Consider the following 18539-nt stretch of genomic DNA (forward strand, 5'->3'; position numbering starts at 1 on the left):
TCATCAGTTGTATACTTTGATACATCAAATTATTCATCTTTATTTAATCGGTTACTATGCTTCGTGATGACTCATGAGCATTTTTGAGAATGTATGACGGTTGGTTTCATGCATTGCCTTGGAGGAGGAATGTTTTAGCCTCAACTTCCTCGGCTGGATAAGGGAGGGTTAAATGTTTAGGAAAAATAATGATTAGGATTTGTAGACAAATTAAATGGATTGCATAAACACCAGTATGACTTTAAGTACTTTAAGATTTTTAGAATATATATATATATATATATATTTTTTTTACGCACAGTGACTTTGTAAATTCTGAATGATGCAATAATTGCTCACATTATTGAATACTTGATTCGGCAAATTATTCCTGATAATATGAAGTATTAGAGCAAATGGTGCTGTAATGGTGTATAGTTTAGAGTTAATCATTTATTTACTTTAAGCCATGTTTATTCTGTTAGGCTGAGTCAGGACCTGGCTAAAGACTTGGCCATCCTGGCCCAGGAAATTCATAATGTTGCTGGTGATGGTGAATCTCAAAGTACTGCCTCTTCTGATGCTGTGGAGTCTGTATCTGCTAACAAGGAGGTAACCACTTGTTCTTCTGCATCTCTTCCATTTTTCTTTTTAGAACTGTTTCTTGTTTGTTTAAGATGCTTATGTTGTACGCTTCGGTTTTACTCCTTTCCTCCGTGTTGTCTCTTAAAAAGCATGGTTTGAACACTGGCACTTCCTGGTGTAAATACAAGAAATGAAGCTTTAACTCTGTTACTATCTACCAGTTGTGTGTATTTCACTTATTATAGAGGTTATTACATATCATACTTTACTGGCTTACAGTTACGTCAACAGATTCCTGAGACCAGCATGCGAAAAGTTCTACAAAGTTCAGCTATGGACAGAAATCCTGAACAGACTATTAATGATCAAGGGTTCAAGCACCAAAGCTGGAAACAGGAACAGGTTTTGATTTTTTTTTTCTTTTTCTTTCCCCAAACCATCATTTTCCCCCGCTGTCTGTTCTTTTGTTCCACATTCTTTGTCTGTAGGCATGCACTTAATTCCTTCTGTTTGGTTTCAGGTTGCTCTGGACAATTCCATGCTGAACCCTGTGTCCCAGCTATCCATGGCTATACGAGAAAACACTGACCAACTGACTGAGAAGATTAAGTACGTTATTCAAGTTTGGTTGCACATCTGATAAGCAGGAATACATGTTTAGCTTTAAAAAAAAAAACAATATATTTAAAAAAAAAAAAAAAAAAAATAAAAAAAAATATCATTCCTCCTATACCACATCAGTTGACCAGTGATTACAATGTTTAAGTTATTAATAAACACTAAAGTTGCACATTAAGTTGGTTTCATATCATAACTTTAATCTCTTTCTTTCTCTCTCTCTCTCTCTCTCTCTCTCTCTCTCTCTAAATGTGATAAGAATAATATTCACAGATAACGGTGACATAACAATATATATTTTTATATAGGAAAAATAATAATTGACTGAATATGTGCCTTAGGTTTCTATATCCAGTTGATTTAAAACATTCATCATTATAAAAGGGGGGGCAAGGTGACTTAGTGGTTAGCACGTTCGCCTCACACCTCCAGGGTTTGGGGTTCGATTCCCGCCTTCGCCTTGTTTGTGTGGAGTTTGCATGTTCTCCCCGTGCCTCAGGGGTTTCCTCCGGGTACTCCGGTTTCCTCCCCCGGTCCAAAGACGCACGGTAGGTTGATTGGCATCTCTGGAAAATTGTCCATAGTGTGTGAGTGCGTGAGTGAATGAGTGTGTGTGTGTCCTGTGTTGGGTTGGCACTCCGTCCAGGGTGTATCCTGCCTTGATGCCCGATGACGCCTGAGATAGGCACAGGCTCCCCGTGACCCGAGGTAGTTCGGATAAGCGGAAGAAGATGAATGAATGAATGAATGAATCATTATAAAAGTAAAATAACTGAATCCGTATGACAGTGTTTGAATGATTCTTAACAGCATATAATAAAGCTAAAGGGACGTTGTAAGTTAAGGTGTTGGACAACTGATCGGAAGGTCATGAGTTCAAATCCCAGGTCCTCCCAGGTCCACCAAGCTGCCACTGCTGGGCCCCTGAGCAAGGCCCTTAACCCTCAATTGCTCTGTTGTATAAATTGTAAGTCTCTCTGGTTAAGGGTGTCGGCTAAATGCTGTAAATGTAAAGCTGTGCATTAGGATGTAACTCTGTCTATGGGTGACATGACTGTTCCGTAGCTGAGCTGTCAGTCATGCAATTCCATGTGGCTTCAGATTTCAGAACTCAATCCTGATAACTAAAAGATTTATGTAGCCTAGACAAGCAAGGACATATAGGAGTATATAGGAGTGTGTTTATAGGAGCGGTATATAGGAGTGTGTTTGTGTGTGTATGTGCTTATTGGAGTGTGTTGGTGTGTGTTTTTGAGTGTGTGTGTGTGTATTAAGTTTGTGGTATTTACACGCATTTGGCACACTGCAGCATTTCAGTACGTCACTCAATGGCTTCCAGTATCTTACTAGATACTAACAAGATCCAATATTACAGTGCAAGTGGCTTCCTCAAACTAATAATAATCATGAAAGTCACACTGTCGAATGATTATACATCACATTCGTGACATTGCTTCTGCCATTTTTGTCCATTTTTGTCTACTTTTAATAGCCACCTTGTTGAGAATGATAAGCCTGTTAAATACACATGAGTGAGTGACAAAAACAGGTCCCTGGAATGCATCTGCTGTGTTTTATTATAGGTCTGAGTAACATTTCAGTCAATTCTCATTCTGTTTGCATCCAGGCTTTTGTTCCATAATAAGACCGAGGTGTGGGAGAGAGTAGAAACAATGCTCGATGCTGATGATGATTCTCCACCTTTGGAAAGTCCCAACAAGGTTTGTTTGCGTGTCTGTTTACTTTCTGTAGATGTATCCATGTTCCCTAAATTTTCATAACACACTACTTCTCTATTTAGGAAATAATGTCTATTATTCGAGATCTCCGGGGAATACAGAAGCGGCTAGAAGGTCAGTAAATCATGTGCTTTACGTCACACCATAGTACTTTTTTCGGGCATGACTTGGGCAGTCTGTTAAAGACTGTGATCTGTAAGGAATAAAAAACAATGGGATATGCTGATATAGGAATAAGTTCATGATGGGGTAGTGTGATCAGGGCGTATTTTCCTTTAACTTTATGTCCCTAAATGGTATATTCCTCTTATATAACACATTTACATTTACATTTACAGCATTTGGCAGACGCCCTTATCCAGAGCGACGTACATAAGTGCTTAAATCTCTAACATTGAATACATTAATGCTGGATCACTAAGTTACATACTTAAGATACCATGAGTTTAAAACATTTGTTCAAAGTTACAATGAAAAAGTGTCAAAGGTGGATTTTTTTTTTTTTTTTTTTTTTTTTTTTTTAAATGCGAAAGATAAGGAAAGAAGTGCTAGTTGAAGTGTTTCCTGAATAAGTAGGTCTTCAACCGCCGCTTGAAAATATCCAGTGACTCAGCTGTCCGGACCTCTAGGGGAAGTTCATTCCACCACCTTGGTGCCAACACTTTGTCAAAGATTGCAATTTTTATTTATTTGTTAACACTTTTATGCTTTTTTTCCTATTTGTAGTTACATTTAATGTTGTGTAACATTAAAAGAAAAGTTAGTTCACAAACTCTTCTCTCCTGAAAACCTTGTGGTGGAAACTTGCTGACCGTTAAAGTGCGCTCGAGGTCCGTTTTTTAAATGCGAAATATTCGAATCAAATCAAAATTTGATCTACATTTTCTGCTGTAAAATAGCAAACAAATTTTATACACACACGTATAGTCTGCTATTCAAGTTCCTGTGTAAGAGTTGTTACAACACTTTCACATTATAACACATTCTGACCAAAAGATTGGAGAATTCAGCAGCACTGTACTCAGTCTCTCCAGGATTTCACATTTTTCTCTTCACAGAAATGAACACAAAATCAAGCAAAATCGGGGTCATTTGGATGAGATTGCAATTTTTCAAAATTAATGCAGATTTGGGCCAAGACATGTCATGTGACATAATTGCAATGTGCATTACACAAAATCCCTTTACTGGTGAAAGACTTTTCTGCAAACACACTTTTTGCACACCAGTCTAAAAAAAAAATAATAATAATAATCTCCACGCAATCCTGGATTGACTGTGTAGTGTAGTACAAATCCAACAATCCAAATTATTGTTAGGTAAACTGCAATAACATCTGTTTTCTCTACAGTCATCAACACGGTCATTGAACCCAGTGGAAATGTAAATCCGGTCAAGTCTTCATCGGTATCAAGCAACTCATCAGCAGGTCAAATCAGCCTCAGAGATTCTCCCAGAGACTGGAGAGCCTCTGCTTCCCAGCGGTCTGCAGCATCCACAGCCAGTGCTCGACGCTTTGGTAGGGGGAATGATGGTAGGGTTCTGTAGCACGAGAGTAAGGACGTTGTTCGTCTACTGCCATGTCTATTAAAGCTGCTCATTTGTACACAATGGTGTAAGAATCAGTTCTTGGCGTGGCCTTAAGACTGGGGTCTGGTATTAATGTGCGCATTTATACTTGAGCGTGTTTATGAGCATGCGTGTACACTATATGCATGCTTGTGTGTGTGAGTGAAAGAGCACATCTTGCATAGCAATACAGGGCTGAGAATATTAAGCTAGTTCTTGCTTGAGTGCTAGGAGATCAGGTACAGTCACATCTGTGGGTGCCACGCTTGTACTGTATAATATTTATTATAACAACACTGTATTTCACTTGAATTATTTTGTTAAACAATCAGTGATTGAAACAAGGTGAAAATTATTTAAAAAAGCATTCAGCATTATTTAGGGTGTTTTATATGATGGGATTCAATAATAAAGTATGTATTACGTAAGTGGATTTGTTTTTCTTTACCACATCGTCACAAATAGTGAAGTATGCACTTTGATTCTTTTGTTAAACGCTAAAAAGCCAGTTTGTTTTAAAAACACCAAACCAGTTGATTTGTAATTCCTCCCTTCTGTTTTTGCAAGACATTCCTTGTTCTTTAAATCACTGTGTGCCTGTTGGTTTTAAAGCTGAAATATATTTATATGTGAAATTGATGAAACTATTGTATACTTATGACCATCACCAAAGTGTTCATGTACAATAGCAACACCCCGTGTCCCTCTGTATCTACCAAAACTTGTTCCCTGGTACTGTGTTTAAACAGAGTAAATACTTGGTGGGTTTCATTTTACCGAGAAATATAAAATGCACTGGGAAAGAGAAACTGAAACTTAGAAATCAAAGCAATAAGGAAACTATGCCACCAGAATTCCAGTAATATCTTGTAGGATCCTTCACCGATATCAGCTTATGATTGTTATTGTGATTAAAGACAAGCTCACTGACCACCTTTATTAGGTATGTATCATACACTATGTACATATATGCAATGATGGTTGTGTGCCTGGACAGTGTGAGTGTTGTGTTCTGGTTCTCTGTTTGAAAGTGAACACAAGACACTTCATTTACTGAATGTATTTAAAACTTTATACTCACTGTTGGTTAAGATGTGGTGGATATGAGGAGAAGAAATTTGACAAAGTTTCAGAATTTAGCCAGCAATTTTGTTTACTGAGACCTGCATTAATCAGTCTCAATATAAATTGCGTCATTGGTACAGGAGTTACAGGAGAAACGGATAATCGTACAAATAAAAGGGCTACTTATGGTTATGTGCCTGCTGACATGACCACAGATTTGCTAAATTTTCTAAATTGTCAGATATGAAAAGTATCCAGATATATAATGTTTTTGTTAAGCCAAAATACAGCAAAAATGGATGTTTTGTCATTCTAGTACTACAATTTTCAAATTTATGCAATGGTTTGATGTAAAAGCCTTTCCTAGCAGCTCTGTAAAAATGTACGGTCATCATACTGATATATATATATAATTATTTTTTTAATGATTTTGTATATATTGTAAATTTGTGGATTTTTTTTGTTCTTTTTCACAAATTAAACTGAAATTAAAAACATTTGTGTTTGCGAGTTTGCTAACTTTTATTACTTTATCACAGAACAGAAGTGTCACTGAATCTGATAGCCTTCTTGTCTGATATGCAGTAGATTTACTTTGGGGCTTTTAGGGACTTTTCCCCCTCAATAAAATGACAAATTGAGAGTCCACAAATTACAGCTGTAATGTGGTCTTTGGAAAGTCCAGAGAATTTTAATGAATTTCCCATAAAATAGAATATAAAGGCATCCCAAAAACAAACCAATGAAACCGTACATCTATGTGCTTTATAAAATGTAGACTTATAAAACATGAACATGTGTGTTTAAGGTATGCCGTGGTGATGGATGTAAGAGCTTAAATAGAAAAATGGAACAGCTGTACTGACCCCAGATGTATTATTGGCATGTTGGATGTTTGACATCGGCGAAAAACAGAACCGAAAAGAGGAAGAGTAACTAGAGAATCTGGTGCTTTAATTATTACATTATTGCTTGTGACTGATTCAGAGACGAGGACCGGCGCACAAGACCTCTGCTGTTATCATGTACTCGTAAGTCCTCTGTTTATTTTATTATTTGGAGAAAATCTAGAAAACACTTCCAAAGTGTTTTTGATGTTACGTTGATTTGGATCAATTTCAAATTTCTACAGATCATTCGAATCTACTTTTAAAGAGACCCATGAATTGTCCTCTCCATACACATCTTTACATGACAATTATGTTCCCAAAAAGCCGGTACGTAGAGTATTACTATTGTTTCAGGTTTTTTTTTTTTTTTTTTTTTCTACTCTTACTGTACCTTTATCTGTGGTCGTATCTTTTACAGCGTATGAGTGGACTTAAAACCTTGCTATTGGCCACAGGATGTGTGACGATCCTCGGGTGTTTACTCGCCATTGCTGTGATAGAGGTGATGAAAAATGAGGAAAATATTAACAAAGCTTTGAATCAGAGCACCACACATCAGCCAGAGCTACATTATGAACGACGTGATCATGTGGACGAGTGCAGGTAGGGTTACATCCCTGAAGAAATCATCCAACTCTCTATCTGGGGAGGTTCAGTCTTCAGGCAAAGTAAACAAAGTAGAATGTTGTTAGAAGGAACTTGTTCATCAGAAAACTTCACTGCAGATGAATATATACAAACCTTTGCTTTTAAAGTTATATAAAGGGCTATTTTTTCCAGTTGAGGTTTCTTCATGTTCTTCGATCTTTATTCACGTGACTCTGATTGGACAGGACTGTTGTGGTTGAGAGCATTCCTTTATGGATGGATTATGGAGCCAATGCCAGTTTTGGAGTGCCTCTGTACGAGGCGTGGAAAGACCTTCTGTCTACAGCGAGCAAGCAAATCGATATAGCCTCGTTCTATTGGATTCTTACTGGAGAAGACATCGGTGTCAAGTCCATCACTGACATGTTTGTGAGTAGTGACTCAGCTATATACTGTCAGTCTTTAACTGGATAAATGTAGCTCATGGAAATTGAATTCTTTATTGTAAAATAAAGCCAATGATGTTTATGCTGTCATGTAGCTGTTCATGACTAAAGAAGAAATGGGATATATTACAAATATCTACACATAACTGTCCTAAACATAATTATCTCCCCCCCATGACAAATATACATTTCATCCATTTACTTTTAATGTTATGCAACGGGGTCACGGTGGCTTAGTGGTTAGCACGTTCGCCTCACACCTCCAGGGTCGGGGTTCGATTCCCGCCTTCGCCTTGTGTGTGTGGAGTTTGCATGTTCTCCCCGTGCCTCGGGGGTTTCCTCCGGGTACTCCGGTTTCCTCCCCCGGTCCAAAGACATGCATGGTAGGTTTATTGGCATCTCTGGAAAAATTGTCCGTAGTGTGAGAGTGTGTGTGTGTGTGCCCTGTGATGGGTTGGCACTCCGTCCAGGGTGTATCCTGCCTTGATGCCCGATGACGCCTGAGATAGGCACAGGCTCCCCGTGACCCGAGGTAGTTTGGATAAGCGGTATGAATGTATGTTATGCAACAACTGCAAATCAAGTTTGTTCTTGTTCTAAAGAAGGCTTAAGTGACAGTGTTCATTGTTAAAAGCGCTTCACAATAAATAATAAATAAATAGATAAAAAAATCTGGTTGATATTAAGGCAAAAATGCAGCTTGCCGTATGACCAAGGAGACTCGTTTGTGTCAGAAAACTTAAATTTACAACTTTTGATACTGGAGACTCCTTCCTAAAAAACTTTGTTTTTTAAGAAATTTATTTTTTATTAATATGTGTGAATCATCTGCCTTACAAGTCCTCCTTTAAAAAAGAACTTGTTTTATACAATAATGCCTTGATATAAATCTACCTTACTATAACATCTGTTATTTAAATTGTGAATGTAAATGAATGTGTTGTTCATTCAGTGTATGTTTACGCTACAGGGTAGAGACATACTGGAAGAATTAAAAGCGCTGCCAAAAAAAAACGTGTCCGTGAGAGCTGTGAGCAGCATCCCTTCCGTGACGAGGAACTCCACAGACCTGGACATTCTGAGAGAACATGGTCATGATTCCTACATTCACATGTGGCTCTGCATTGAGTCTGTAATGAGACGTTAGCTTCATGCATTGTGTCTGTAATGAGGTTCTAGGTTCTCGCTGCTTCGTTTTGTAGGAGTCCATGTGAGACGAGTTAACTTTGGCAAACTGACCCGAGGAATTCTTCACAGTAAGTTCTGGATTGTGGACAAGCGACATATCTACATCGGCAGCGCCAACATGGACTGGAGAGCATTGACGCAGGTATAGAAGCCGAATCAGGGGATCAGCTCTGTGTTTGGTGGCATGTTTATAGACAGCTAACCCGTTTTACATTTATTTTTTATCTCTTTTTAATTGAAGGTGAAGGAACTCGGAGTGGTGATTTACAACTGCACCAGTCTGGCCACAGACCTCCATAAGATCTTCCAATCCTACTGGGATATGGGACACAGCAATGCTACGATCCCTGATCCCTGGCCCTCTTCTTATGACACGTCCATCAATATGGACCAGCCTCTTCATGTGAACCTTAGTGGTGTTCCAAGTAGAGTCTACATCTCGGTACATATTCTATGGCTTTGATTTTTTTTTTTTAACCGTGTGTGTGTGTGTGTGTGTGTGTGTGTGTGTGTGTGTGTGTGTGTGTTGGCTTAGCTACTTAGAAGTAGGTGTTCTAACTGAGCCATGTTTTTTTAATTTATTTATTTATTTATTTTTACATACTTGGGTACATACTGTAAGTAAGAACTAGGGATAGTCACTGATATTCAGATATTTGAATATCTTCAATTCATCTTAGCATTCGTTTAATTATTGAACGCTTAATAAAATGAAAAGACTTGTGCCTGAGTGTAATTTATAGTTCAGTTCACTGAGAGTGTGATCATAGAGAATGTCAGGCACCTGATTGCAGCTCACATTGAGCAATATGGCAATGATTATACATAAGGTTGTCTTATGATAATATTACTCAATAGCTGAGTGCTACTGTAGATAATCAGGACCACATTGTTCAGTTGTTTTTAAGGCAGTTACCAGCTAGTATTTTGTATTTGAGCTTAGCTCTAGCTCAACACTTTTGTTTTCAGGTGCTTTTTTTGATTATGCTAATGCAAAATATTTTAAAGAGAATGACAGATTTATTTTTCATATGTACTGTAAGTTTTAAATCTAGTCAAGTCAAGAAGCTTTTATTGTCATTTCAACCATATATAGCTGTTGCAGTACACAGTGAAATGAGACAACGTTTCTCCAGGATCGTGGTGCTACATAAAACAAAGAGCTAAGGACTTGTAAGTAGTCCTAGCCACATAAAGTGCAACTGTGCAACCTGGTGCAAACAGTGCAGGACAAGACAGACAAGACAGTGCAGGACAAAAGACAGTGCAGACGAAAAGTTACAAGACAATACAAAAAGTACAAAAAATACAATACATAAACGACAATAAAACCGTAAATAAAACCTTAATAAAACGTAAATAGCACCGCATTGAATCCGGAGTGGCCGCTGTGTGCTACTGCCGTGCCGCCATCCTGCCATCCTGCCATCCTGCTACATGTATCCCTAATGAACATGCAGGGGATTCTTCCCTTGATACGAAGGAGATTATTCAGATGATATGAGAACGAAACCTTGAGAGGAAGCAGACTCAAAAGGGAACCCATCCTCATCTAGGGAAATCCCCACAGCCTCCTTAGAACATCTACTGGAAAGCAGCCCCAGAAGATTGGAGGTTATTATAACAGCAAAACTGGAATGGGATTCAATTCACTTCAGTTTATTTGTACAGTGTTTTGAACTATGAACATTGTCTCAAAGCAGCTTTACAGAAATGTATAAAACAGAGTAAAAATGACAAATTTTCTAATGAAATGAATATTAATTTCTAATATTTATCCCTAATGAGCAGGTCTGAGGTGTCCGTGGAGAGGAAAAACTACCTTAGATAATATGAGGAAGAAACCTTGAGAGGAACCGGCGATCAGAAGGAAACCCCTCCTCATTTGGGTGACACTGGACTGTAAATAACTGATTATGGTCAAGTGGAATTTTGCAACCAAGAGCTCCTGAGCAACTTAGAGCTGTAATTTGAGTTCATTATAGATTTAACAGGGGGGCACGATGGCTTAGGGGTTAGCACGTTTGCCTCACACCTCCAGGGTTGGGGGTTCGATTCCCGCCTCCGCCTTGTGTGTATGGAGTTTGCATGTTCTCCCTGTGCCTCGGGGTTTCCTCCGGGTACTCCGGTTTCCTTCCCCGGTCCAAAGACATACATGGTAGGTTGATTGGCATCTCTGGAAAATTGTCCGTAGTGTGTGATTGCGTGAGTGAATGAGAGTGTGTGTGCCCTGTGATGGGTTGGCACTCCGTCCAGGGTGTATCCTGTCTTGATGCCCGATGACGCCTGAGATAGGCACAGGCTCCCCGTGACCCGAGGTAGTTCGGATAAGCGGTAGAAAATGAGTGAGTGAGTGAGTAAAGATTTAACACTAATTTCCTCCAAGGTCTTCAAATGTTCTCTGATGAAGAGCTAAACACAAAGCTGGCCACCGCAACAGCAGTTCAAACACAGTGCCAATTGGATTTTGATATGATTTAATTAGAATATTGGCCAAAAAAGAAACATTAAAACATTAAAAATATTTTGTATTGTGGCCTTTATTTTGTCACCTCATATGACAGTTCCTTTCTTCCCTTTAACTCAGAATTCCCCTCCTGCCTTCTGTCCGGACTCACGCACCAAGGACCTAGATGCCATTTTGTCCGTGTTCAGCCAGGCGGAGCGTTTCATTCATGTAGCAGTTATGGAATATTTTCCTGCCTTCAAGTTCTACTATCGTCACAAGTAAACCTTGATTACATTGTAATGGATCTTGTTTTTGTCTTTTTTTTTTTTTTTTTGTATAAAAAAAGAAGGTTTGCATGCTTTTTCTTTTTTGCCTGTGTAGATACTGGCCAGTTATTGAAAATGCACTAATACAGGCAGTGTTTGAGCGGAATGTTACAGTGCGTCTCATGATCAGCTGTGGCCGTGACAGCGACCCCTCTGTATTCCCCTTCCTCAAGTCCATCAATGCCCTGAAGTCCACATCTGACAACATCAGGATAGAAGTGGTAAGATAAGAAGGAGCTTCAGTGGAGACTATTGCTTTCTATCAGATACTGTACATTCAATGTAGATCAGTATATTATGTAGTATATTCAGAATTTGAATGAATTTTCAGCTCTTATTAGGGCTACAGTCAATGTGAATGCAATATTATCTCATCCTACAGAGACTCTACATTGTTCCAATGGGTAACGAGACTATTCCCTACACCAGAATAAATCACAACAAATATATGGTGACAGATAACGTGGCATACATAGGTGAGTTACGGACTTCCGAGATGTTTCGTTTAGTTTCATTTAGTTTGAAATGTCGCATTGTCAATCAGTGACAAAACAATCCAAAACAGCACAGTATCTATTTATTAATCAACGTAATGAATTATAATCTCGATTAAATCATAAATATATTATCGTTACCAAACATACACAATGTTGTACTCTCCAAATCTAGACTGAATACGTTTGTTTCACAGGAACTTCTAACTGGTCTGCCGACTACTTCAACACCACCGCTGGTGTCGGGTTGGTGGTTTCTCAAGACGGTTTGCATTCACCTGGAGACACATTAGTGGGGCAGCTGAGTGCTGTGTTTGAGCGAGACTGGGACTCCAAATTTGCTGTGCCACTTGAAAAACTGGGCCACAACCCTGACTGTGCTTTTTCTAAAGCATAAATAGACAATATCAGTATTAGTATTAAAAGGTTTTACTACACAAGGTGAAATGAACTGTAATGATACAATGAAATGCTGCACATTATATAATGCTTGTCTGTAAGTTACATTTTATGGGGATTTATTAATTTTAAATTACCAGTAACAGTCATTTCATGCAGGTGAGAAAGGATGAGGTGAGGACTGACACAGTTTAACATCAAAATGAACAGGCTCGATATAGCAGCCTTGACTGAATAAAGCAATAGACGTTTAGAGAGAAAATAAATCAGATGAATATTGTAAATCATGTAGCATGTAAATATTAAATATCACTGATGTCAAAAATTAAAATCATTGTTTTCAGAGTGGATTACTTGAAGCAGAGACAGAGGGTCCATGATGTTTGGAACCCACCTTCCTGAATTATACGTTGACACTCAATTTGATAAGCGCACAAAACTAAATAAATAGACCTATAAATAATATCTGCGTGGATTTAATATGTTCCTTAATATACTTGTGTATATATGTGCCTAAAAATAACTAGCCAGAATATTATTGTTCATGGATTCATCTTTAGTAAGCAATTTATCCTGGGCTTCAGGATTTAGTATCCACCATGACCCTGTCCCATTTGCACAAAGTGGGAGAAATAATGGCTTTACCAATCATCCATTCATTCATAATCATATTCTCTCTCTCACTCACACTCACACTCACACTCACACACACACACACACACACACACACACACACACACAGTCTTGCTCTTAGTAACTCACTATTACATTTTCTCTGAATTACAAGACACTCCAATCTGCATGTTTTTATACAGTGGTAGAAAGCCCACTGAAGGAGAAAATACGCAAAATGCCACATGTTCTAACAAATATAAATAAAGAATATTGGAATATTACAATACTTGAATTAGCTGGACTTTGAGTCATCAGCTGGACTTCCTTCTTGTTAGGTTGAAACATTTTACTACTCATCCGTTCAGCTTCTTCAGTCAGAAGGAAATTTCCAGGGTTCCAAGCAATTACGTCCTCCAGGGTTAAGGATCTTCTCTTGCCTGTATCGTAAGATCCTTGAATAGAGAAACTTTACAACCTAACAAAGAAAGAAGTCTAGCTGACATGACTCAACTTCCAGATCACCTTTCCTGGATAACCGAGAATCTTTATAGACACAGTCACCCAAATGAGGATGGGTTCACCCGTATGAGGATGGGTTCACCCGTATGAGGATGGGTTCACTCTAATGAGGATGGGTTCACCCGTATGAGGATGTGTTCACCTGTATGAGGATGGGTTCACCCGTATGAGGATGGGTTCACTCTAATGAGGATGGGTTCACTCTAATGAGGATGGGTTCACTCTAATGAGGATGGGTTCACCTGTATGAGCATGGGTTCACTCTAATGAGGATGGGTTCACCCGTATGAGGATGTGTTCACCCGTATGAGGATGGGTTCACCCGTATGAGGATGGGTTCACATGTATGAGGATGGGTTCACCTGTATGAGCATGGGTTCACTCTAATGAGGATGGGTTCACCCGTATGAGGATGTGTTCACCCGTATGAGGATGTGTTCACCCAGATGAGGATGAGGTTCACCCGTATGAGAATGAGGTTCACCTGTATGAGCATGGGTTCACTCTAATGAGGATGTGTTCACCCGTATGAGGATGAGGTTCACCCATTTGAGGAGGTGTTCACCCGTATGAGGATGAGGTTCACCCGTATGAGGATGGGTTCACCCGTATGAGGATGAGGGTCACCCGTATGAGGATGGGTTCACCCGTATGAGGATGAGGGTCACCCGTATGAGGATGGGTTCACCCGTATGAGGATGAGGGTCACCCGTATGAGGATGAAGTTCCCCATTGAGTCTGGTTCCTCTCAAGGTTTCTTCCTCTTCCATTCAAGGGAGTTTTTCCTGCCCACAGTCACCTGAGTCACCTCAGACTTGCTCATTGGAGCTACATACAAACACATTCAAATATATCTAATAGTAATCTTTATATTATTCTTTATAATAACCTTTTGTTCTATGTTTATGTTCAGTAAAGCTGCTTTGAGACGAAGTCAATTGTTAAAAGCGCTATACAAATAAATTTGAATTGAATTGAATTGAACATTAAGGTGGATTGGATTAGGGTCATGAAAAAGATCAATGCTGAGGTGGTGCATGTGATTTATTTTAACGTTTAATTGCTTCCTGGCTGCAGAAAGCCTTAAGAAACCTTGTTGACGATCACTTGTCTTATCTGGAGGGCACCGACAGGGGGCAGTAACGATTTTATTACTCAGTCTGAGGGACCGCAAAAGCGACGTGTGCTTTCAGTGGAGCTGTTCGGCTTCGAGTGAACTGCTCTGTTTGTACAGAACAACATGGTGCTGTTAGAAAACGACGCGGTAAGAAAAGGTTTAAATTGCGTTTATGAGGTCAGTTTGGTGTTAAATTATGATTCGGAGATTTAACAGCTTTAGTATAAAGTTCAGAGTGCATGTAAAGCTGAGGTGAGTTAGCATGGAAGCTAATTACCTCAGAGGTTTGGCCACTAACATGGGCTCATTTCCAGTTAAACTAATAAAATACTTCTTTTTATTTATCAGCAGCAGAGTTTAGAGTTATATAATATAATATAATATAACATAATATAATATAACGTAGTTCAGGTAATATCCCTCCTGTAGATGTTGGTAGATGCTGATAATGTGAACTTAATTTATTTACTTTAGTAACAAAATGCAGAACCCTTTATTTATTTATTTATTTATTTATTTTTATATATATTAATAAATGAAGCTTAAAGTACAAAAGATTAACAGATTTTTGCTCGACAAGCTGTTACATCTCATCCTTGTCTTTCCTTATGTATAATTAAATAAAAAAAAGCTTGTATTTTTTATGTTTATTTAGGGAAGATACTATGCTTATTTTTTTTTCACTCTGAAATAATCTAACAAATTTGTTTACATTTATTATTGTCATTACAGAAGATCATGCAGATCCAGTTTAAGAGCTTCAGGGGATGTTTACAGCAAACATCAGAATGGGTTGAAAATGTTAAAATAAATTTAAAAAAAAAAAAACTGATTTTAAATTTTAGTGTCAAATGGGCTGGTTTGAGTATTTAGGAACTGCTGATCTACGTGACTTTTCACACACAGCAGTCTTTATCTTTAGTCTTTGCTCTGTATTTGCTTGCAGCTTGAACTAATGTCGTCATTTTCCTGAGACGTTTTAAGGTGTCCACCGACAGAACTTGTTGCTTGCTTGTTTTTTCTGTATAATCTTTAGAGACTGTTGTGTGTGAAAACTTCAAGTGATCAGAAGCTTGTGACCCACTCAAACCAGCGCATCTCCTACCAACAACCGCGTCACACAGATCATGTCACACAGATCATGTTTTCATCCATTCTGACGTCCGGCGTAAACATTAACTGAAGCTCTTGATTTGTATGTGCATGTCTGTATGCGTTGTGCTACGGCCACATGCTGGGTTGCATAGATAATGTGTGTAAAACTGTACATTCTTTCATATTTGTGATGTTCAAGTGCAGTGAGGCAATACATACTATATATATGTATTTATGTATGTGTATATATGTATATGCAGTGTTACTTTGTTTTATTTCGGTCATCAGTCCCCTGTTCTTCTGTCAGTTCCTTCACATTGGTGTATGATTTAAAATTATGATTATATTAGTAGTGAAACCAGAGGTAACGATGTAACATTTACAACGATGAGAACTGTTTTAAACAAATGACCTAAAGAGTAATAGGTAAAATAAAATGCTTTTTTTATTATGAAACCCCTAGTCTGAAAGATGTAGATTAGTGTGTGTGTTAAATCAGGACTGTGTGTGTGGCCATTTGACTTGGCTTTATTGTGATGCTGTGTCTCTTGGCTTTCCTGCAGTTTCTCACTGAACTCACGCGCCTCTTCCAGAAGTGCAGGACCAGCGGCAGCGTGGTGATCACCTTAAAGAAATGTAAGTGCTTAACAACTTTGACGCATCCTACCGCAATCCTCTCGTGTCCAAGTCAGATCTGAAGAAGGTGCTGTTTAGTGGACAACACAGTGTGAATATGGGGCAAAGATTACACCTGAAATGATGCAAAAAACTGTTCAGATGAGATGCACAGGGGTTAAGGTTACACAATTGAAGCAATTCTGAGGCGCTTTAACAGATCAAATTGACCTGCCAGCAAGAGGATGAAGACAGCAACACAACCTGCTGCACCCTAGTGCCACTTTAATATGCAAGTTATTGTAGAATATCTATATTAATATATTTAGAAATGTCGATGCACACTTCTAAACAAATAACTTTGGTTGGTCTTTATTATGCCATAAAGGTATGCACACATTTGCTGACAAACATTGAGGCCATTTAGGAATCTGTCAGACTGTGTTCTTGTGTTCCTCTCAAAATGATCCCGTTTAGTACACATGCCTCAGTCGTCAATAAACACACGCAATCATCAGACCATTTCTGTTTGTATTCAGATGACGGAAGAACAAAGCCGGTGCCAAGAAAAGGCCACCCAGAGACATTCGATCCAGCCGACAATAAATGTCTCATCCGGGCATCAGATGGCAAGAAGAAAATTAGCACAGTGGTGAGTTTGAGGTTTAAACCCTAAATCAGTGCACATTAATGACCTAAAGTGTGGAAAGATGAGAGAGGAAAGTGTGTGAGAGCGCGTGTGTGTTCGTAAGACGCTTACTGGCTGTTCCTGACTTAATGTGATATGTAACGTGTATTTAAGACACATCTCACTTTACATTTTTCAGGTGAGCACTAAAGAAGTAATAAAATTTCAGATGGTGAGTATGTTTCCTCCTCCTCATGTTTAAGTTTGACTAAGAAGGTTTCAAGAATTGCCATATATGATACACATAAAATTTATATAAAAACAGACCAAAGGCATGAAGCTGTAAATGTTTAATGCGGCATCTAATATTTCCTTAAAATAAATATTTCTATGGATCCAGCAAATTTTCAAAATTTTCATTTTTTCTTTTGTGGAAATGACAAACTACAACAAAATGTGTAACCTACATGACACATTATACAAAGTGCAAAATTTATTTGTAATTCCTTTTTATTTCAGCATTTATAAATGCTTTAAATTTGTAAATATTAAGCAACAATTTCTTTTTCTCTTTTGCTGTAATGGAAGCAAACACTGTGCATGTGGGTTGTGGGTTGTAGTACATCTCTTTTGGATTGTGCGCACAACAGGATTATCTTTTTTTTTTTTTCTTCTCGAGTATTGCATCTGTAGACTGAAATCAAACCAAGCTGACATCCATCTTTATGCATTACACTTGGTTCTATGTCATAATCTTAGTCTTAAAGATTGTTCTCTTTCATCGGCGCAGGCGTACTCCAATTTATTGAGAGCACACATGGACGGCTTAAAGAAGAAAGACAAGAAGAGTAAAAGTAAGAAGACTAAAGCTACACAGTGAATGAAAAAAAAAAATCCCAAGTAGAGAGAGGAGCTGTTCATTCAGCCAGACCACCTGACATCCAGTACTCACCCGTGCCCTGACCTCGACAGCTTCATGGCAGCTGTGTGGCACTCTAAAGGAACCAAAGGAGTGGACGTTGTTTTATCTGCCCGAATATTATCTTGACATCGTCCCTGTTTGGAACTGTTTGCTCGGTCAAGATTTTGCCACAATCATCGGGTATAAGTCGGTGGTGCCATATGATGTTGCTGTCTTTGATTTCAAGCTACTTCTTCCTTTTTAAATTTTTTTTTAAATAAACTTTCGTTGTTTTTTTTTTTATTCGTCTTAAAACAATCACTAGCATCTGCTCCTTGTGTCATACGTTTGTCTATAAATGTCCAGGATACAACGTACAGATTTGTTTTTGACTTGAGTATTTACAATACTGTAAATACTCTTGACTTGAGTATTTACATTTTTATGCTGCGAGATACTTTTGTTTATTACTAGAGTTTTCCCTAAATAATTTGTCCCAATCGATATTTGTGCCTTGATGACACTTTTTGCTCCCTTTTCTGCGTTTTGTCACAAACCAAGGCAACAAAATGGATTTCTAGGTTTACAGTTTATGTAGTTTCTGTTGTTGGCCCAAACCGTGCAATGAGAAGCATCACAATGTTTAGATGAGCTGTTAACTTATTTTGAGTTCAAATTAAATAAATATCCCAGTCCAGCACTGGCTGATGCTTT

General features: G+C 38.3%; 3 protein-coding genes across 3 annotated transcripts in view; all 3 read left to right on the plus strand.

Annotated features, from left to right (window-relative positions):
• The window catches only part of cep170ba (centrosomal protein 170Ba), a 30986-nt gene extending 24934 nt beyond the window's left edge, over window positions 1-6052 (plus strand). Inside the window, exons 14-19 of the mRNA XM_060880172.1 lie at window positions 465-591; window positions 844-966; window positions 1085-1173; window positions 2810-2903; window positions 2984-3035; window positions 4273-6052. Coding sequence (XP_060736155.1) covers window positions 465-591; window positions 844-966; window positions 1085-1173; window positions 2810-2903; window positions 2984-3035; window positions 4273-4469 — 682 coding nt within the window. The 3' untranslated portion in view covers window positions 4470-6052. The remainder of the gene's footprint in view (window positions 1-464; window positions 592-843; window positions 967-1084; window positions 1174-2809; window positions 2904-2983; window positions 3036-4272) is intronic.
• On the plus strand, window positions 5300-12666 carry LOC132852760 (5'-3' exonuclease PLD4). The gene is made up of 12 exons (XM_060880173.1): window positions 5300-5433; window positions 6364-6586; window positions 6688-6772; window positions 6864-7048; window positions 7279-7462; window positions 8450-8570; window positions 8682-8809; window positions 8909-9109; window positions 11255-11394; window positions 11498-11663; window positions 11825-11918; window positions 12134-12666. The coding sequence occupies exons 2-12, from the start codon at window positions 6579-6581 to the stop codon at window positions 12331-12333; spliced, it is 1512 nt and encodes a 503-aa protein (XP_060736156.1). The 5' UTR covers window positions 5300-5433; window positions 6364-6578; the 3' UTR covers window positions 12334-12666.
• A 1908-nt stretch (window positions 12667-14574) lies between these two features.
• Window positions 14575-18522, plus strand: srp14 (signal recognition particle 14). Its single transcript, XM_060880177.1, has 5 exons — window positions 14575-14733; window positions 16245-16317; window positions 16836-16948; window positions 17124-17156; window positions 17715-18522. The coding sequence occupies exons 1-5, from the start codon at window positions 14710-14712 to the stop codon at window positions 17802-17804; spliced, it is 333 nt and encodes a 110-aa protein (XP_060736160.1). The 5' UTR covers window positions 14575-14709; the 3' UTR covers window positions 17805-18522.
• The last annotated feature ends 17 nt before the right edge of the window (window positions 18523-18539 follow it).

This window comes from Tachysurus vachellii, chromosome 10 (genome assembly GCF_030014155.1).
Source record: "Tachysurus vachellii isolate PV-2020 chromosome 10, HZAU_Pvac_v1, whole genome shotgun sequence".
Classification (NCBI taxonomy): Eukaryota; Metazoa; Chordata; class Actinopteri; order Siluriformes; family Bagridae; genus Tachysurus; species Tachysurus vachellii.

Bases quoted from the DNA above. Each gene is read 5' to 3' on its own strand.
- LOC132852760 (XM_060880173.1), top strand. The intron at 7,463-8,449 runs GTGAGTAGTGAC...TTTACGCTACAG, and splicing joins AGTCCATCACTGACATGTTT to GGTAGAGACATACTGGAAGA. The intron at 9,110-11,254 runs GTACATATTCTA...CCTTTAACTCAG, and splicing joins CAAGTAGAGTCTACATCTCG to AATTCCCCTCCTGCCTTCTG.
- srp14 (XM_060880177.1), top strand. From the start codon at position 14,710: ATGGTGCTGTTAGAAAACGACGCG. The intron at 16,318-16,835 runs GTAAGTGCTTAA...GTTTGTATTCAG, and splicing joins GGTGATCACCTTAAAGAAAT to ATGACGGAAGAACAAAGCCG. The intron at 17,157-17,714 runs GTGAGTATGTTT...TCATCGGCGCAG, and splicing joins AAGTAATAAAATTTCAGATG to GCGTACTCCAATTTATTGAG.